This window comes from Pan paniscus, chromosome 10, assembly GCF_029289425.2.
Source record: "Pan paniscus chromosome 10, NHGRI_mPanPan1-v2.0_pri, whole genome shotgun sequence".
In the NCBI taxonomy this organism is placed as follows: Eukaryota; Metazoa; Chordata; class Mammalia; order Primates; family Hominidae; genus Pan; species Pan paniscus.
Window position 1 is genome coordinate 45,053,647 of NC_073259.2, and position 19,325 is coordinate 45,072,971.

Consider the following 19,325-nt stretch of genomic DNA (forward strand, 5'->3'; position numbering starts at 1 on the left):
TCGGGGCTCGGAGCCCGCCTCTGCGGCGGCCAGGCCGGGCGCGGAGTGGGCGCGCGGGGCCGGAGGAGGGGCCAGCGACCGCGGCACCGCCTGTGCCCGCCCGCCCCTCCGCAGCCGCTACTTAAGAGGCTCCAGCGCCGGCCCCGCCCTAGTGCGTTACTTACCTCGACTCTTAGCTTGTCGGGGACGGTAACCGGGACCCGGTGTCTGCTCCTGTCGCCTTCGCCTCCTAATCCCTAGCCACTATGGTGAGTAAGCCGCGCGGCTCCCGGCTGCTTTCAGGGAAGCAGGGAAAAGCGAGCCGGCGGGGCGCTGGGGCCCTGTATACAGCCGGGAAGGGCTGGCCTCAGAGCCGTCCGTTTGGAGGGCGGAAAACGAGGCGAGAGGCCAGGGCGGGAGTGGTGAGACCTCGGTGTGTGTAAATAGCGGGGGCCCGGAAAGGTCGAGGGGCGCCAGGATTTCTTCTCGGACTCTGGAAGGGATGGGGGGCTCGGGCTGCCCTCCGCCGTATCCGGAGCTCTCTTTTGTCGCGTAACTGTGTCCTGGGTGCGGTCCCTCGAGTCCCTGCAGTCCTTTCCAGCGCATGCCCTTACTCCGCCTTGGGTGGACGCGCGCGCGGACTCTTCCAGCCCTCACTTCCTCTTGAGCGCGAAAAGCGGGGGTGGGAAGCAGCTGGAGACAAAAGCGCGCACGCGCGACCGTTACCTTCCCGCCGCTCCTGGGCGGGAAACCGCCACTGCGGTTTGCGCATGCGCTCTGGGTCGCGACGCGACTAGGGCTACAGGGCGTGTCTCCTGTTAACCTGAGTGTTCTTTTTTTGATGAAAGCAATAAGAGGACTCCGGAAGAGCTCCCTGTCAATGTACCGCTCTACACCAGTGTATTAGGACAGTTCGTACACAACAGTCTGTAGAGGCCACCTGTCTCTCCCTGCTGCGTTAGGAATTCAGGGGAGCAGGTGGTGGCCGTAAGGGATTTTGAGGGAACGGAAATCGGATCTTGACCCAGATCTGGGCCACCGATAATCTCCTACTGCGCTCAGACTGCTGTGGAGGTGTTAGGCTGAGCCCGATGCCGGCAGGCAAGGGAGGATGGGCGGCTTGGGCAGCGCCTTTGCAGACGTGGCCATTTCGTGCCTCTGCAGCGCCGCCGGGGGGCGCAAGAGCGCGCGCCCGGAATTGCTCGTTCATCCTGTGCCGCAGAGCCCCGCCCCTTGTCCCTGCGGACAGACATTTCTTCTGCGCTGGTCTGGCCACGTGCTTCCTGTGCTAGGAGCTGCCCGGAAATGTGGCCACCTAGTCTAAAGTGGGATTCTGGGGCCTGAGCGCTGGATGGATGCCCACCTTCCTGTCTTGGTCCTCCAAAGGAGGAAGCTGTGACTGAGCTGTCTTGGTCTGGAAGGAGGCCTTCCCGGTTTAGGATGGGAAGGTAACATTCATTAAAAGCAACGTAGACTATAGTGTAGCTGTTCTCAAAAGAATAGTACATCTTAGAAAAGGATCTTTAGAAAAGGAAATTCGTTTTCAGATTACGTGAGTAGCCTAGGTAACACAGCCAGACCTCATCTCCACAAAAAAAATGAAAAAATTAGCCAGCTTGGTGGCCTGTGCCTGTGGTCCCAGCTGCTCCAGAGGCTGAGGTGGGGGGATGACTGGAGCCTAGGCTGCAATGAGCCTAGATGGCATCACTGCACTCAAGCCTGGGCGACAGACCTTATCTCTAAAAAAATAAAGATTGCATGAGTATTTTGTTCCACTTGACAGTCATCAATAGATTGGTTTAAATTGTGATATCTTTTTTCCTTCCCGCAGCGTGAGTGCATCTCCATCCACGTTGGCCAGGCTGGTGTCCAGATTGGCAATGCCTGCTGGGAGCTCTACTGCCTGGAACACGGCATCCAGCCCGATGGCCAGATGCCAAGTGACAAGACTATTGGGGGAGGAGATGACTCCTTCAACACCTTCTTCAGTGAGACGGGCGCTGGCAAGCACGTGCCCCGGGCTGTGTTTGTAGACTTGGAACCCACAGTCATTGGTGAGTTGACCTCAGTAACCTGAGATCCCAGGATGCTGGGACAGGTCTGTCCAGGGGCTTCTCTTGTCACTCACTCACTCCCTCCGTCCTTCTCTCCCTCCTCCAGATGAAGTTCGCACTGGCACCTACCGCCAGCTCTTCCACCCTGAGCAGCTCATCACAGGCAAGGAAGATGCTGCCAATAACTATGCCCGAGGGCACTACACCATTGGCAAGGAGATCATTGACCTTGTGTTGGACCGAATTCGCAAGCTGGTAAGCACCACATGTAAATATGCATTTAATGTGGTGTGATAGTTCCAGTGCAAGTTGGGTGGAGTGACTGACATTCATTCTTTGGCACCTACCAAAATGTGGAATAGGCTGCTTGCTATATTAATTGGACTTCTAAATCAGATAGTCCCTAGGTTATGGACAGTTTGTGGATATGTCTGTTTTGCCAATTCCTTGTGCTTACATCAATGAGATACGGTTCGTAATCTAAAAAGTTTAAGTAGAAATTCTAAGATAATGTGTCCTGGCATTAAAGTATTACATTTTTTTATTCCCCTGCAGGCTGACCAGTGCACCGGTCTTCAGGGCTTCTTGGTTTTCCACAGCTTTGGTGGGGGAACTGGTTCTGGGTTCACCTCCCTGCTCATGGAACGTCTCTCAGTTGATTATGGCAAGAAGTCCAAGCTGGAGTTCTCCATTTACCCGGCGCCCCAGGTTTCCACAGCTGTAGTTGAGCCCTACAACTCCATCCTCACCACCCACACCACCCTGGAGCACTCTGATTGTGCCTTCATGGTAGACAATGAGGCCATCTATGACATCTGTCGTAGAAACCTCGATATCGAGCGCCCAACCTACACTAACCTTAACCGCCTTATTAGCCAGATTGTGTCCTCCATCACTGCTTCCCTGAGATTTGATGGAGCCCTGAATGTTGACCTGACAGAATTCCAGACCAACCTGGTGCCCTACCCCCGCATCCACTTCCCTCTGGCCACATATGCCCCTGTCATCTCTGCTGAGAAAGCCTACCATGAACAGCTTTCTGTAGCAGAGATCACCAATGCTTGCTTTGAGCCAGCCAACCAGATGGTGAAATGTGACCCTCGCCATGGTAAATACATGGCTTGCTGCCTGTTGTACCGTGGTGACGTGGTTCCCAAAGATGTCAATGCTGCCATTGCCACCATCAAAACCAAGCGCAGCATCCAGTTTGTGGATTGGTGCCCCACTGGCTTCAAGGTTGGCATCAACTACCAGCCTCCCACTGTGGTGCCTGGTGGAGACCTGGCCAAGGTACAGAGAGCTGTGTGCATGCTGAGCAACACCACAGCCATTGCTGAGGCCTGGGCTCGCCTGGACCACAAGTTTGACCTGATGTATGCCAAGCGTGCCTTTGTTCACTGGTACGTGGGTGAGGGGATGGAGGAAGGTGAGTTTTCAGAGGCCCGTGAAGATATGGCTGCCCTTGAGAAGGATTATGAGGAGGTTGGTGTGGATTCTGTTGAAGGAGAGGGTGAGGAAGAAGGAGAGGAATACTAATTATCCATTCCTTTTGGCCCTGCAGCATGTCATGCTCCCAGAATTTCAGCTTCAGCTTAGCTGACAGATGTTAAAGCTTTCTGGTTAGATTGTTTTCACTCGGTGATCATGTCTTTTCCATGTGTACCTGTAATATTTTTCCATCATATCTCAAAGTAAAGTCATTAACATCAAAAGCTTTGTTTCCTGTGTTTTTTTCTAAAAGTGCCTTGGTTTTTAGACTTATCTATACTTGGAGTATAGAGAGTCTGCAATATGCTGGTGGTGTCAAGGATCCCACTTACTGTGCAGGTACCTCTAGGGAAAAGGGAGCTCAACAGACTAGAAAGGCAGGAGCCCTAGATTCTCAGACTAGTTTACCACCTCAACGCTTGCATAGGGGGTGGGGAAAGTCATTCTGCTAATCTAAAGCTCATTTAGCTCTTCAGAGTAAGACTGGGTAGTTACTAATGAGTAATGTATAGAAAGTGTAAGTTTTGAATATCCACTGAGATGCTGCTGTTTAAAGTGGCCTGCTGACCTTGTTAGTGTAATTAAGAAATTTCCAAGTGATCTTTGGCTGGTCATGGTGGCTCACACCTCTGATCCCAGGCATTCAAGACCAGCCTGGGAGACATGATGAAACCCCATCTACAAAAACAAAAATTTGGGTGTGGTGGTGTGAGCCTATAAGCCCAGCTACTTGAGAGGCTGATGAGATTGAGGCTGTGGTGAGCTGTGATTGTACCACTGCACTCCAGCCTTGGTGACAGATCCTGTCAAGAAAAAACAGTGACCTGGGAAAAACATCTGACTAGGAATATTTGAGGGTGGTGAGGTAAAGGCTGTTTCCAGCCCTATTGTGATAGGAAAAAGTAGGACCAGAACTGATGGTGGTCAATAAAAGTCATGCTAGGTAAGAAGGCTAAACAATAAGCCATATGCATTGGTGGGAGAGGACTGCATTACATGAGGATAAAGCGGCAACATTTGTAAAGTATAGCATTTGGCATGGTTTACATCCTTTCAAGTATTTTGGCTACATGTAACAGACTTGTAGGTACAGAGAATGTAAATAGAGGATTTAACCTAGGAGAAAATGTAGATTTCAAATCCGGAAAGCACAGGAAAATTATGGCTGCTAAAGACCTTGATGTCTTCTTGGTTCAAGACTGAAAGAATACATGAGGCGTTTTTTTAAAAAGAAGAGGCCAGGCGCAGTGGCTCATGCCTGTAATCCCAACGCTTTGGGAGGCTTGAGGCGGGTGGATCACCTGGGTCAGGAGTTTGAGACCAGCCTGGCCAACATGGAGAAACTCCATCTCTACTAAAAATACAAAATTAGCCGGACGTCGTGGCGCATTCCTGTAATCCCAGCTACTCAGGAGGCTGAGGCAGAATTGCTTGAACCTTGGGTCAGGCGTGGTGGCTCACAACTGTAATCCCAAGCACTTTGGGAGGCCGAGGCGGGCGGATCACGGGGTTAGGAGATCGAGACCATCCTGGCTAACACGGTGAAACCCCGTATCTACTAAAAATACAAAAAATTAGCTGGGCGTGGTGGTGGGCACCTGTAGTCCCAGCTACTCGGGAGGCTGAGGCAGGAGAATGGCATGAACCCGGGAGGCGGAGCTTGCAGTGAGCAGAAATTGTGCCACTGCACTCCAGCCTGGGCGACAGAGCAAGACGCCATCTCAAAAAAAAAGCAAAAACAGAATTGCTTGAACCCGGGAGGCGGAGCTTGCAGTGAGCAGAAATCGCGCCATTGCACTCCAGCCTGGGCAACAAGAGCAAAACTTCATCTCAAAAAAAAAAAAAGTAGGGAAGTCTACAATTTTCCCAGTTTTTTTTTTTTTTTTTTTTTTTTTTTAGCCCATAAATCCTATAAATTTACAAAATGTAGTCAGCCCTCCCTATCTGTGGGCTCCATATCTAGATTTGACTAACTGGATTGAAAATACTTGGAAGCAACCGGCCATAGTGGTTCATGCCTATAATACCAGCACTTTGGTGAAGGCGGGAGGATCACTTGAGCCCAGGAGTTTGAGACCAGCCTAGGCAACCTAGGGAGACCCTGTCATTACAAAACTAAAACAAAAACAAATTAGCCAGTGTAATTGTGCTGCTGCATTCATGTCTGGGTGCCAGAGAAAGACCCTATCTCAAAATATATATTTGGAAAAATGGATAGTTGTGTCTGAACTGAACATATACTTGTCCCCTTTATTCACTAAATGATACAGTATAACAATTATTTGCATAGCATTCACATTGTATTAGGTATTATAAGTAATTTGGAAATGACTTAAAGTATACAGGAAGATGTGTGCAGGTTACATGCAAACACCAGAGTTCTCTATATAAGGAACTTGAGCATTCATGGATTTTGATATCTTCCAGGGATACTAAGGGATGACTGCAACTCTCAGCTCCAAAGGTAATCTGATTTGGCATGAACAATTCAGAGAAAAAGCTTTGGTGGGGAGCCTACAGGCCTAGCATAGCAACAAAAATGTAGCCATCACAGGCTCCAAGGGAAAGCAGACATCTTTATTTATTTTTTATTTTATTTTATTATTTATTTATTTATTTATTTATTTATTTATTTTGAGACGGAGTCTCGCTCTGTCTCCCAGGCTGGAGTGCAGTGGTGTGGTCTCGGCTCACTGCAACCTCAGCCTCCCGGGTTCAAGTGATTCTCCTGCCTCAGCCTCCCGAGTAGCTGGGATTACAGGCACCTGCCACCAAGCCTGGCTAATTTTTGTATTTTTAGTAGAGTTGGGGTTTCAACATGTTGGCCAGGCTGGTCTCGAACTCCTGACCTCGTGATCTGCCCGCCTCGGCCTCCCAAAGTGCTGGGATTACAGGCATGAGTCTCTGGGTGTGCCGAGCTGCAGACACCTTTAAAGAACTGAGAGGCCCGGGCACAGCAGCTCACGCCTGTAATCCTATCACTTTGGGAGCCCAAAGTAGGTGGATCACCTGAGGTCAGGAGACTGAGACCAGCCAGGCCAACGTGGCAAAACCCCAACTCTACTAAAAATACAAAATTAGTGGCTGGGCGTGGGGGCTCACGCTGAGATTATGCCACTGCACCCCAGCCTCGGTGACAGAGTGAAACTCTCAAAAATATACAATAAAACATTTTAAGCTGGGCACAGTAGTTCACTCCTGTAATCCCAGCACTTTGGGAGGCCAAGGTGGGTGGATCACCTGAGGTCAGGAGTTCGAGACCAACCAGGCCAACATGGTGAAACCCCGTCTCTACTAAAAATACAAAAATTAGCTGGGCGTGGTGGTGGGCACCTGTAATCCCAGCTACCTGGGAGGCTGAGACAGGAGAATTGCTTGAACCCGGGAGGCAGAGCTTGCAGTGAGCCGAGATCATGCCATTGCACTCCAGCCTTGGTGATAAGCGCGAACTCCGTCTCAAAGGAAAAAAAAAATTTTAAATTGTTTTATACATCAAGATAACTACTATTTTTTTTTTCTTGAGATGGAGTCTCGCTCTATTGCCAGGCTGGAGTGCAGTGGCTCAGTCTCGGCTCACTGCAACCTCTGCCTCCTAGGTTCAAGGGATTCTCCTGCCTCAGCCTCCTGAGTAGCTGAGATTACAGGCCTGCACCACCATGCCCAGCTAATTTTTGTATTTTTAGTAGAGACGGGGTTTTGCCATGTTGGCCAGGCTGGTCTCAAACTCCTGACCTCAAGTGATCCTCCCTCCTTGGCTTCCCAAACTGCTGGGATTACAAGGGTGAGCCACCACACCAGGCCAAGATGAATACTAATAATTATAAGTTAAGGCCTTGAGTTAAATGATATATTATGTGTGGGCCATGGGGGAGGGGATGGCTAGAATGAAATGGCACTGCAGTCATCTTATCTATACCTCTGCCTGGGCAGCAAGTACAGTGCCTGGTAATACCCATAGAATGCTTCTAGGGAGGCCGGGCGCGGTGGCTCACGCCTGTAATCCCAGCACTTTGGGAGGCCGAGGCGGGTGGATCACGAGGTCAGGAGATGGAGACCATCCTGGCTAACGTGGTGAAACCCCGTCTCTACTAAAAATACAAAAAATTAGCCGGGAGTGGTGGCGGGTGCCTTTAGTCCCAGCTACTTGGGAGGCTGAGGCAGGAGAATGGCGTGAACCCAGGAGGCGGAGCTTGCAGTGAGCCGAGATCGCGCCACTGCAGTCTAACCTGGGCGACAGTGAGGCTTTGTTTCCAAAAAAAAAAAAAAAAAACTGCTTCTAGGGAACCAAAAATAAATAATGGTAATTTCTCTCTTAGGCCAGATTCTTTTTCTTTTTCTTTTTCTTTTTCTTTTTTTGAGACGGAGTCTCACTCTGTCACCCAGGCTGGAGTGCAGTGGCACCATCTCGGCTCACTGCAAGCTCTCCCTCACGGGTTCACGTCATTCTCCTGCCTCAGCCTCCCGAGTAGCTAGGACTACAGGTGGCCGCCACTACGCCCGGCTAGTTTTTTGTATTTTTAGTAGAGACGGGGTTTCACCGTGTTAGCCAGGATGGTCTCCATCTCCTGACCTCGTGATCCACCCACCTCGGCCTCCCAAAGTGCTGGGAATACAGGCACGAGCCACCCCGCCCGGCCAGCCAGATTCTTTTTTTTCTTTTTTGAGACGGAGTCTCGCCCAGGCTACAGTGCAGTGGCGCAATCTCGGCTCACTGCAAGCTCCGCCTCCTGGGTTCACGCCATTCTCCTGCCTCAGCCTCCCGAGTAGCTGGGACTACAGGCACCCGCCACCACACCCGGCTAATTTTTTGTATTTTTAGTAGAGACGGGGTTTCACCATGTTAGCCAGGATGGTCTTGATTTCCTAACCTCGTGATCCACACGCCTCGGCAGCCCGAAGTGCTGGGATTACAGGCGTGAGCCACTGCGCCTGGCCCAGCCAGATTCTTTATTGTTCTACTCAATGTAAACTTTAAGCCCTAAGGTTTTGGAACTCTCACTCTGTTTCAGGGCCCAGGCTTCTTTGTCAAGTCTCAGGGGAGGGGCCTAGGGAACAGAGACATTTGGTTAGCCTCTTGTTCTGTCACTAATCAGGGCCCCTTAATCTTCTGGGACTATTTTCCCTTTTACACTATAGATTTCCATTCTGCCTTTCTCAGAAGGGGTAGCAAGTAGGGCTTTAGAGTCTGGAAGGACCTGTAAACTTTTTTTTTTTTTTTTTTTTTTTTTGAGACAGAGTCTCACTGTTGCCCAGGCTGGAGTGCAGTGGCGCAATCTCGGCTCACTGCAAGCTCCGCCTCCCGGGTTCACGCCATTCTCCTGCCTCAGCCTCCCAAGTAGCTGGGACTACAGGCGCCCGCCACCACGCCTGGCTAATTTTTTGTATTTTTAGTAGAGACGGGGTTTCACTGTGTTAGCCAGGATGGTCTCAATCTCCTGACCTCGTGATCCGCCCGTCTCGGCCTCCCAAAGTGCTGGGATTACAGGCATGAGCCACGGCGCCCGGCCTTGGACCTGTAAACTTAGAGATGTGCGTCCAAGTTGGGAGATGAGGGGCACTGCATCCCAGGTCTTGACATGTCTGCTCAGCCATACTCCAGAGCTGCTACAGAAGAATAGGCCATTTATTCAGAAAATAAGTATAACTTTTTTTCCTTCTTCTTCTTCTTTTTGGAGATGAAGTCTAACTCTGACATCCAGCCTGGAGTGCAGTGGTGTGATCTTGGCTCACTGCATCCTCCAACTCCCGAGTTCAAGTGATTCTCCTGCCTCAGCCTCCCGAGTAGCTGGGATTACAGGCACCCGCCACCACGCCCCGGCTAATTTTTTTGTCTGCCACCACGCCCCAGCTAATTTTTTTGTATTTTTATTGGAGACAGGGTTTCACCACATTGGCCAGGCTGGTCTTGAATTCCTGACCTCAGGTGATCTGCCTGCCTCGGCCTCCCAAAATGCTGGGATTACAGGGATGAGCCACCGTGCCCAGCCAATGAACATAATTTTTTTTTTTTGAGACGGAGTCTTGCTCTGTCGCCCAGGTTGGAGTGCAGTGGCACAATCTCGGCTCACTGCAAGCTCCGCCTCCCGGGTTCACGCCATTCTCCTGCCTCAGCCTCCCGAGTAGCTGGGACTACAGGCGCCTGCAACCACGCCTGGCTAATTTTTTGTATTTTCAGTAGAGACGGGGTTTCACTGTGTTAGCCAGGACAGTCTCGATCTCCTGACCTCGTGATCCGCCCGTCTCGGCCTCCCAAAGTGCTGGGATTACAGGCGTGAGCCACCGCGCCCGGCCGAATATAAATTTTTAAAAGCCCAAGAAGGGTTTACTTAGAGATGAAAAGGATGATGATAATAACAATGATAACTAAACTTAACTACATAGATACCTTCTTTTTTTAACACAGAATGCTTAAATGCCTTCACAACCTACTGTTCATCCCCTCCTTGAGTTCACTGTTAAAATGAAAAGAGATGCCTCATTTTAGAGATGACAGATTTAATTGGTAGGGACGAAGGGGAGAGATACCACAGCCTTGTGTCCTGCCTTGTAGGACTAGAAGCCTTAAATATTGCCCGCCACGAGATCAGAAGGACATGAGTCTTTCAGCCTTACCGAGGACCCAGGCTGTGATTTAGGGATGTGCTTAAACTAAGAGGCTTGAGCAAAGGAGGAGAGAAGAGCATTTTATCTGGAGATGCCATATTCCCCTCCCAATCCCATCAAACTCCTGGCAAATTCCTTAACGCCCTGCAGATGGCACCACTGACAAGTAGTTCTCCATCCAGGAGAGCCAAGCTCAGATTTGTGAACTCTGCCCTTGTCATCTTGGACCTGTGCTGAAAAGATGACCAACAAACCGGAAGTGACTGACCTGCCATCCCTAGCATTCACACACTTGTCACTTTTTCTTCTGTCCATGACTGGAGGCAGCTGGGCCTCATGCTAGGCCACTGTGAATCAGGAGGCTACAGAAAACACCACACCAAAGGAGTTTCTTGACCTCAGCTCCTTCCTCTAGGGTGCATCCCTGAGGTAGGATGTGTATAAAAACATGGCCTTGGCCAGGCATGGTGGCTCACGCTTGTAATCCCAGCACTTCGGGAGGCTGAGGCGGGCAGATCACCTGAGGTCAGGAGTTCAATACCAGCCTGGCCAATATGGTGAAACCCCGTCTCTACTAAAAATACGAAAATTAGCCAGGCATGGTGGGATGCGCCTGTAATCCCAGCTACTCGGGAGGCTGAGACAGGAGAATCGCTTGAAACTGGGAGGCGGAGGTTGCAGTGAACCCAGATCACGCCATTGCACTTCAGCCTGGGCAACAGAAGCGAAACTCCATCTCAAAAAAAAACAACAAAAAAAACATGTCATTGGGCCAGGCGTGGTGGCTTACGCCTGTAATCTCAGCACTTTGGGAGGCCAAGGAGGGTGGATCACTTGAAGTCAGAAGTTCGAGACCAGCCTGGCCAACATGATGAAACCCTGTCTCTACTAAAAATACAAAAATTAGCCAGGCGTGTGGCAGGTGCCTGTAATCCCAGCTACTCAGGAGGCTGAGGCAGGAGAATTGCTTGAACCTGGGAGGTGAAGGTTGCAGTGAGCCAAGTTAGTGTTACTGCACTCCAGCCTGGGCAACAGAGTGAGACTCCGTCTCAAAAAAACAAAACAAAACAAAAAACGCCTTGGGATCAACATGTAGTAAGGGAGGAGCCTGTTGTCATATTAATCTAAACTCAATATTGATACAAAGTCAATAACCACCTGACAATGTGGGCATCATCATGTAGACACTGATGTCATTGTGTTGCTAAGGCTAGCTTCCACCTCTCTGCTATCTAGTTCATAAGCCAAAATGATACTCAAATGCTCTACCACACCCACTCCCAACTGACAGCCTGCTGTATGTTATCATGCCCAACTAGACAGAATCAAGCTCATCACCTCATTCATGCCTGAGCCTTTAAACATACTCTTTCCTCTGCCTGTGGTATCTTCTATTGCCATAAGAGCCCCCAACACCTTTGTCCAGTTAACGCATACTCTCCCTTCAACGAAGAAAGCCCAAATGTCATTTCTTCAAGGACTTGGAGACTAGGTCAGAATAGGCCATATTTTCTACTATATATTTTCATAGAACCTCTACTTTTCTCACATTTGTAATATTTTGTAAATATACATTTGTGCGATTATTTAATTCATATATTTCTTCCCTACCAGAGTTTTTTTTCTGAAGACAGGGTCTAGCTCTTGTGTCCAGGCTGGATTGCAGTGATTCGATCTCAGCTCACTGCTGCCTTGACCTCCTGGACTCAAGGGATCCTCCCAGCTCAGCGTCTTGGGTAGCTGGGACTACAGGCACCGACCATCACCCCCGGCTAATTTTTAAATTTTTTGTAGAGATGGAGTCTCACCATGTTGTCCAGGCTGGTCTCAAAATTCTGAGCTCAAGCAATCCTTTCCTGCTTCGCCCTCTTTTTTTTTTTTTTTTTTTTTTGAGACAGAGTTTTGCTCTTGTTGCCCAGGCTAGAGTGCAATGGCGTGATCTCAGCTCACCATAACCTCTGCCTCCCGGGTTCAAGCAATTCTCCTGCCTCGGCCTCCTGAGTAGCTAGGATTACAGGCATGCGCCACCAAGCCCGGCTAATTTTTTTTGTTTGTTTTGTTTTGTTTTGTTTTTTGGAGACGGAGTCTCGCCCTTCCGCCCAGGCTGGAGTACAGTGGCCCGATCTTGGCTCACTGCAAGCTCCGCCTCCCGGGTTCACGCCATTCTCCTGCCTTAGCCTCCCCAGTAGCTGGGACTACAGGCGCCCACCACCACGCCTGGCTAATCTTTTGTATTTTTTTTAGTAGAGATGGGGTTTCACCGTGTTAGCCAGGATGGTCTCGATCTCCTGACCTCGTGATCCGCCCATCTCGGCCTCCCAAAGTCTGGGATTACAGGCGTGAGCCACCATGTCCAGCCTCTACCAGATTAAAAAAAAAAAATCCAGGCTGGGCGCGGTGGCTCACGCCTGTAATCCCAGCACTTTGGCAGGCCGAGGCGGGTGGATCACGAGGTCAGGAGATCGAGACCATCCTGGCTAACACGGTGAAACCCCGTCTCTACTAAAAATACAAAAAATTAGCTGGGCGTGGTGGTGGGCGCCTGTAGTCCCAGCTACTTGGGAGGCTGAGGCAGGAGAATGGCGTGAACCCGGGAGGCGGAGCTTGCAGTGAGCCAAGATCGTGCCACTGTACTCCAGCCTGGGCGACAGAGCGAGACTCTGTCTCAAAAAAAAAAAAAAAATTCCATTAGATAAATGCTCCACAGTTTTTCGTTTGTTTGTTTTTGTTTTTTAAGATTAGTCAAATGGGCCAGGCACAATGGCTCAGACTTGTAGTACCAGCACTTTCGGAGGCCAAGGAAGGAAGATCACTTGAGATCAGAAGTTTGAGACCAACTTGGGCAACTAGTGAGACCCTGTCTCTAAAAAAAATTTAAAAATTAGCCTGGTGGTGGTACATGCCTTTGGTCCCAGCTGCCTGGGAGGCTGAGGTGGGAGGATCACTTGAACCTGGGAGGTTGAGGATGCAGTGAGCTGAGACTGCTTCATTGCACTCCAGCCTAGGTGCCAGACCAAGACCCCAAGACTCTGCCTCAAAAAAAAAACAACCATTCAAAAACCAAACAAACAAAAAAACATTTTTAACTCTGAAAGCTAGAGATGACTATCCATCTACTTCTCCCCACTTTCAGACTAAGCCCAGGGCCAAAGCTCTAAGGGGCCTCAGGCAGAGAGTAAAAGGTGGATAGAGACATCAAATGGAAGTGGATAGGAAGGCTTCTTCTGTATTCTAAAGATTCTTCATCATAGTGGCTCACACCTGTAATCCCAACACTTTGGGAGGCTGAGGTGGGAGGATCACTTGAGGTCAGGAGTTCAAGACCAGCCTGGCCAACACGATGAAACCCTGTTTCTGCTGAAAATACAAAAATTAGCCAGGAGCGGTGGCATGTACCTGTAGTCCCAACTCCTCAGGAGTCTGAAGCAGAAGAATTGCTTGAACCCAGGAGGTGGAGGCTGCAGTGAGCTGGATCATGCCACTGCACTCCAGCCTATGTGTGGAGTGAGACTCCATTTCAAAAAATAAATAAATAAAATAAAATAATAAAGCTTCTTCATCAAGAAGATGTCCCAAGCCAAAAAAAGATCCCTCAGCTTCTCTGGCCCTAGCATCTCATCATACTGGCATGTAGAAACTTCTGCTGCCTCACTATGAGCAAATCAATGTGTTCCACGAGCTGGGTTGTGACCCAGCTACCAGAATAAGCGGTCACCCTAGATATTCCTTCTATATAACAGTGCTCAAAGCTAGGCAGGTGAGTATTCCCACCATCCTCTTCACTGCTCACCCGGTGTAATCTCTTTGTTGTTGTTGTTGATTTTTTTGTTATTGTCTTTTTTTTTTTTTTTTTTTTTTTTTGAGACAGAGTCTTGCACTGTTGCCCAGACTCCCAGGCTGGAATGCAGTAGCACAATCTCGGCCCACTGCGGCCTCCACCCCCTGGGTTCAATCACTCCTCCCACCTCAGTCTCCTGAGTAGCTGGGACTACAGGCATGCTACAATGTCCAGCTAATTTTTGTATTTTTTGTAGAGACAGGGTTTTGCCATGTTGCCCAGGCTGGTCTCCAACTCCTGAGCTCAGGCAATCCACCCACTTTGGCTTCCCAAAGTGCTGAGAATATGGGTGTGAGCCACTGCATCTGGCCTGTGTAATCTCTTATCCAGTCTGGGCTTCAAGAGGAACATAGACAATGGAGCTTTCTCAAAGGGGTGAGGAGAGTGGTAAGGAGTACTAGGCAGAGAATCTCAGAGAACTGAGGATGTTTAGCTTAGAAAAGAGAAACCCAATGTAGGGCCGTGTTCTAGAAATGGCAGTAGATTCATTCCTCAAAACCCCAGAGGGCACAGCAAAAGATGGGGAATAAGACTGCAGTTCACTTTCTAAAAATTAGCCAGCATCAACAACGATCCAGTATGCCATCTATTCAGCGGTCAGTGGTCCCCAACCTTTTTGGTACCAGGGGCAGGTTTTGTGGAAGACAATTTTTCCATGAATGGTGTGTGTGGTGAGGGGTGGTTTCAGGATGAAACTGTTCTACCTCAGATCATCTGGCATTAGATTCTTATAAGAAGCGCCCAACCTAGATCCACAGTTCACAACACAGTTCTAGCTCCTATGAGAATCTAATGCCACTGCTGATCTGACAGGAGGTGGAGCTCAGGCAGTAATGCTTGCTTGCCCACCCCTCACCTCCTGCTGTGTGGGCTGGTTCCTAACAGGCCATGGTCTGCACCCGGCGGTTGAGGACCCCTGGTCTATGTCATGAAGCACAAACAGTTGAAGGGGTGCCCTGCCCCTCCACACCTGTGGGTATTTCTAGTCGGGTGGGACGAGAGACTGAGAAAAGAAATAAGACACAGAGACAAAGTATAGAGAAACAATAGTGGGCCCAGGAGACCGGCACTCAGCACACCAAGGATCTGCACCGGCACCGGCCTCTGAGTTCCCTCAGTTTTTATTGATTATTATTTTCATTATTTCAGCAAAAAGGAATGTAGTAGGAGAGCAGGGTGATAATAAGGAGAAGGTCTACAAAAAACATGTGAGCAAAAGAATCTATATCATAATTAAGTTCAAGGGAAGGTACTATGCCTGGACGTGCATGTAGGCCAGATTTATGTTTCTCTCCACCCAAACATCTCAGTGGAGTAAAGAATAACAAAGCAGCATTACTGCAAACATGTCTCACCTCCCACCATTGGGTGGTTTTTCTCCTATGTCAGAATTGAACAAATGTACAATCGGGTTTTATACCGAGACATTCAGTTGCCAGGGGCAGGCAGGAGACAGTGGCCTTCCTCTATCTCAACTGCAAGAGGCCTTCCTCTTTTACTAATCCACCTCAGCACAGACCCTTTACGGATGTCGGGCTGGGGGACAGTCAGGTCTTTCTCATCCCACGAGGCCATATTTCAGACTATCACGTGGGGAGAAACCTTGGACAATATCCTGCTTTCAAGGGCAGAGGTCCCTGCGGCTTTCCACAGTGCATTGTGCCCCTGGTTTATTGAGACTAGAGAATGGCAATGACTTTTATCAAGTATACTGCTTGTAAACATTTTGTTAATAAGGCATGTCCTGCACAGCCCTAGATCCCTTAAACCTTGATTTCATACAACACATGTTTTTGTGAGCTCCAGATTGGATCAAAGTGGTTGGGTCAAAGTGGCTGGGGCAAAGCTACAAATTAACAACATCTCAGCAAAGCAATTGTTTAAAGTACAGGTCTTTTTCAAAATGGAGTCTCTTATGTCTTTCCTTTCTACATAGACACAGTGACAGTCTGATCTCTCCTTCTTTTCCCTACAAACAGGTAGACCCGATAACTTCTAATATACCTCTCCATTCCCAGAGTCTATAATTTCACAAATTTTTTCTTGCTGTCTCAAGCCAATCTTTCATTATAATTCTTCTCTCAAATATTTTTGGAGAGGTCAGATAGGTAGGGAGGAAGAATTAGAATTGAATCCCTCAAAGCATGTTTCTTTTCTTTTCTTTTCTTTTCTTTTGAGACAGAGTTTCACGCTTTGTTGCCCAGGCTGGAGTGCAATGGTGTGATCTCAGCTAACCGCAACCTCTGCCTCCCAAGTTAAAGTGATTCTCCTGCCTCAGCCTCCCAAGTAGCTGGGATTACAGGCATGCGCCACCATGCCTGGCTAATTTTGTATTTTTAGTGGAGACAGGGTTTCTCCATGTTGGTCAGGCTGGTCTCAAACTCCCGACCTCAGGTGATCCGCCCGCCTCGGCCTGCCAAAGCACTGGGATTACAGGTGTGAGCCACTGCGCCCGGCCAACGTGTTTCTAAAATTCTTCTCCTCCTAACTCCCAACGACAACATCAAAAAGTTCTCAGATGCAGGAAGGACTTGCTTAGGAAATTCCTGGTTTTCTGGTTTCCCTGGCACCCTAGAAAAGAGGGATATTCCAAAATTTCTAGAAATTTGTCCTATTTTGACCAGAGAGAAGAAAAAAGTTATAGTTCAGAGTCAGATGAGCTCTGGTTGGGTGCGGTGGCTCACACCTGTAATCCCAGCACTTTGGGAGGCTGAGGTGGGTGGATCACCTGAGGGCAGGAGTTCGAGACCAGCCTGACAAACATGGTGAAACCCTGTGTCTACCAAAAATACAAAAATTAGCTGAGCATGGTGGCGGGCACCTGTAATCCCAGTTACTTGGGAGGCTGAGGCAGGAGAATTGCTTGAACCCAGGAGGCAGAGGTTACAAGAGATCGAGCCACTGCACTCCAGCCTAGGTGACAGAGCCAAAAAAAAAAAAAAAAAAAAAAAAGAGTTAGCTAAATACCTAAATAAGCTCTTTCCAAAGACCCAGAAAGTCCTGAGAACAAAATCACCCTGAAAGTAGTCTTAGAGTAGGCAGGAAGTTTTCTTTCTTCTCTTTCTTTCTTTTCTTTCTTTTTTTTTTTTTAACAAAATAAAAACAGGGTTTCACTTTGTTGTGCAGGCTGGAATGCAGTGGTCCCATGATAGCTCACTGTAGCCTCGATTTCCTGGGGTCAAGTGATTCTCCTGCTTCAGTCTCCTGAGTATCTTAGAACTACGGGGACATGCCACCACGCCTTGCTAATTTCATACATTTTTTGTAGAGATAGGGTCATGTGTTACCCAGGTTGGTCCTTTTTTTTTTTTTTTGAGACGGAGTTTCGCTCCCAGGCTGGATTGCAATGGCATGATCTTGGCTAACTGCAACCTCTGCCTCCTGGGTTCAAGTGATTCTCCTGCCTCAGCCTCCTCAGTAGCTGGGATTACAGGCATGTGCCACCACGACCGGCTAGTTATGTATTTTTAGTAGAGACAGGGTTCCTCCATGTTGGTCAGACTGATCTCAAACTCCTGAGCTCAGGTGATCCGCCTGCCTCAGCTTCCCAAAGTGCTGGGATTACAGGCGTGAACTGCAGTGCCCGGCCCTGTTTAAGTGTTTATTATAAGAACTGCACTGGGTTAAGTTTTGGGGAAGAAAAGAAGGGGATGAATTAGAAGCCAAATATGGGCCTGGCGCGGTGGCTCATGCCTGTAATCCCAGCACTTTGGGAGGCTGAGGCGGGCGGATCACCTGAGTTCAGGAGTTGGAGACCAGCCTGACCAACAAGGAGAAACCCCGTCTCTACTAAAAACACAAAATTAGCCAGTCATGGGGGAGCGCCTGTAATCCCAGCTACTCTGGAGGCTGAGGCAAGAGAATCGCTTGAACCCGGGAGGTGGAGGTTGCGGTACGCCAAGATCGTGCCATTGCACTCCTGCCTGGGCAACAAGAGTGAAACTCCATCTCAAAAAAAAAAAAAAAAAAAAAAGAAGCCAAATATGAGTTTCTAATTCTTGAAGAGGAGAAGACAGGAGGAAAAGAGGAAAAACATAAATGAAGGTAAAGTTAAACAATACAAAATATTTAAATAACAGCTCAAGAGGACAAATATTATGAAACAATGCATATATGGACAATTATTTTTTTAGAGACGGAGTTTCGCTCTTGTTGCCCAGGCTGTAGCGCAATGGTGCGATCTCAGCTCACCGCAACCTCCAACTCCCATGTTCAAGTGATTCTCCTGCCTCAGCCTCCCAAGTAGCTGGGATTACAGTACCCACCACCATGCCCAGCTAATTTTTGTATTTTTTAGTAGAGACAGGGTTTCACCCTGTTGGCCAGGGTGGTCCTGAACTCCTGACTGTTGGGAACAAGCCCCCCCCAAAATCTGGCCATAAACTGGCCCCAAAACTGGCCATAAACAAAATCTCTGCAGCACTGTGACATATTCATGATGGCCATAATGCCCCGCTGGAAGGTTGTGGGTTTACTGGAATGAGGGCAAGGAACACCTGGTCCATCCAGGGCGGAAAACCGCTTAAAGGCGTTCTTAAACCACAAACAATAGCATGAGCAATCTGTGCCTTAAGGACATGCTCCTGCTGCAGATAACTAGCCCAACCCATCCCTTTATCTCTGCCCATCCCTTTGTTTCCCATAAGGGATACTTTCAGTTAATCTAATATCTACAGAAACAATGCTAATGACTGGCTTGCTGTTGGGTAAATCTCTGTTCCTGGCTCTCAGCTCTGAAGGCTGTGAGACCCCTGATTTCCCACTTCACACCTCTATATTTCTGTGTGTCTTTAATTCCTCTAGTGCCGCTGGGTTAGGGTCTCCCCGACCGAGCTGCTCTCGGCACCTGACTTCAGGTAATCCACCCGTCTCGGCCTCCCAAAGTGCTGGGATTACAGGCGTGAGCCACCGCGCCCGGCCTTATGGCCAATTTCTTTTTTTTTTTTTTTTTTGAGATGGAGTCTCGCTCTGTCACCCAGGCTGGAGTGCAGTGGCGCGATCTCGGCTCACTGCAAGCTCCGCCTCCCGGGTTCACGCCATTCTCCTCCCTCAGCCTCCCGAGTAGCTGGGACTACAGGCGCCTGCCACCACGCCCGGCTAATTTTTTATGTTTTAAGTAGAGATGGGGTTTCACCGTGTTAGGCAGGATGGTCTCGATCTCCTGACCTCTTGATCCGCCCACTTCAGCCTCCCAAAGTACTGGGATTGCAGGCGTGAGCCACCGCGCGCGGCTATGGCCAATTTTTAACTGCTCACTGAACTATGCAGCTGGATGTTGCTTTAAGAATTTAGAGGAGGTCGGGTCTGTTGGCTCACGCCTGTAATCCCTGCACTTTGGGAGGTCAAGGCAGGCCGACAGCTTG

General features: G+C 49.0%; 1 protein-coding gene across 1 annotated transcript; it reads left to right on the plus strand.

Annotated features, from left to right (window-relative positions):
- Positions 1 to 41: 41 nt before the first annotated feature.
- Positions 42 to 3,745, plus strand: LOC103782837 (tubulin alpha-1B chain). The gene is made up of 4 exons (XM_008951160.3): positions 42 to 248; positions 1,811 to 2,033; positions 2,140 to 2,288; positions 2,589 to 3,745. Exons 1-4 carry the CDS (start codon positions 246 to 248, stop codon positions 3,567 to 3,569), a joined length of 1,356 nt encoding a protein of 451 aa, XP_008949408.1. The 5' UTR covers positions 42 to 245; the 3' UTR covers positions 3,570 to 3,745.
- The last annotated feature ends 15,580 nt before the right edge of the window (positions 3,746 to 19,325 follow it).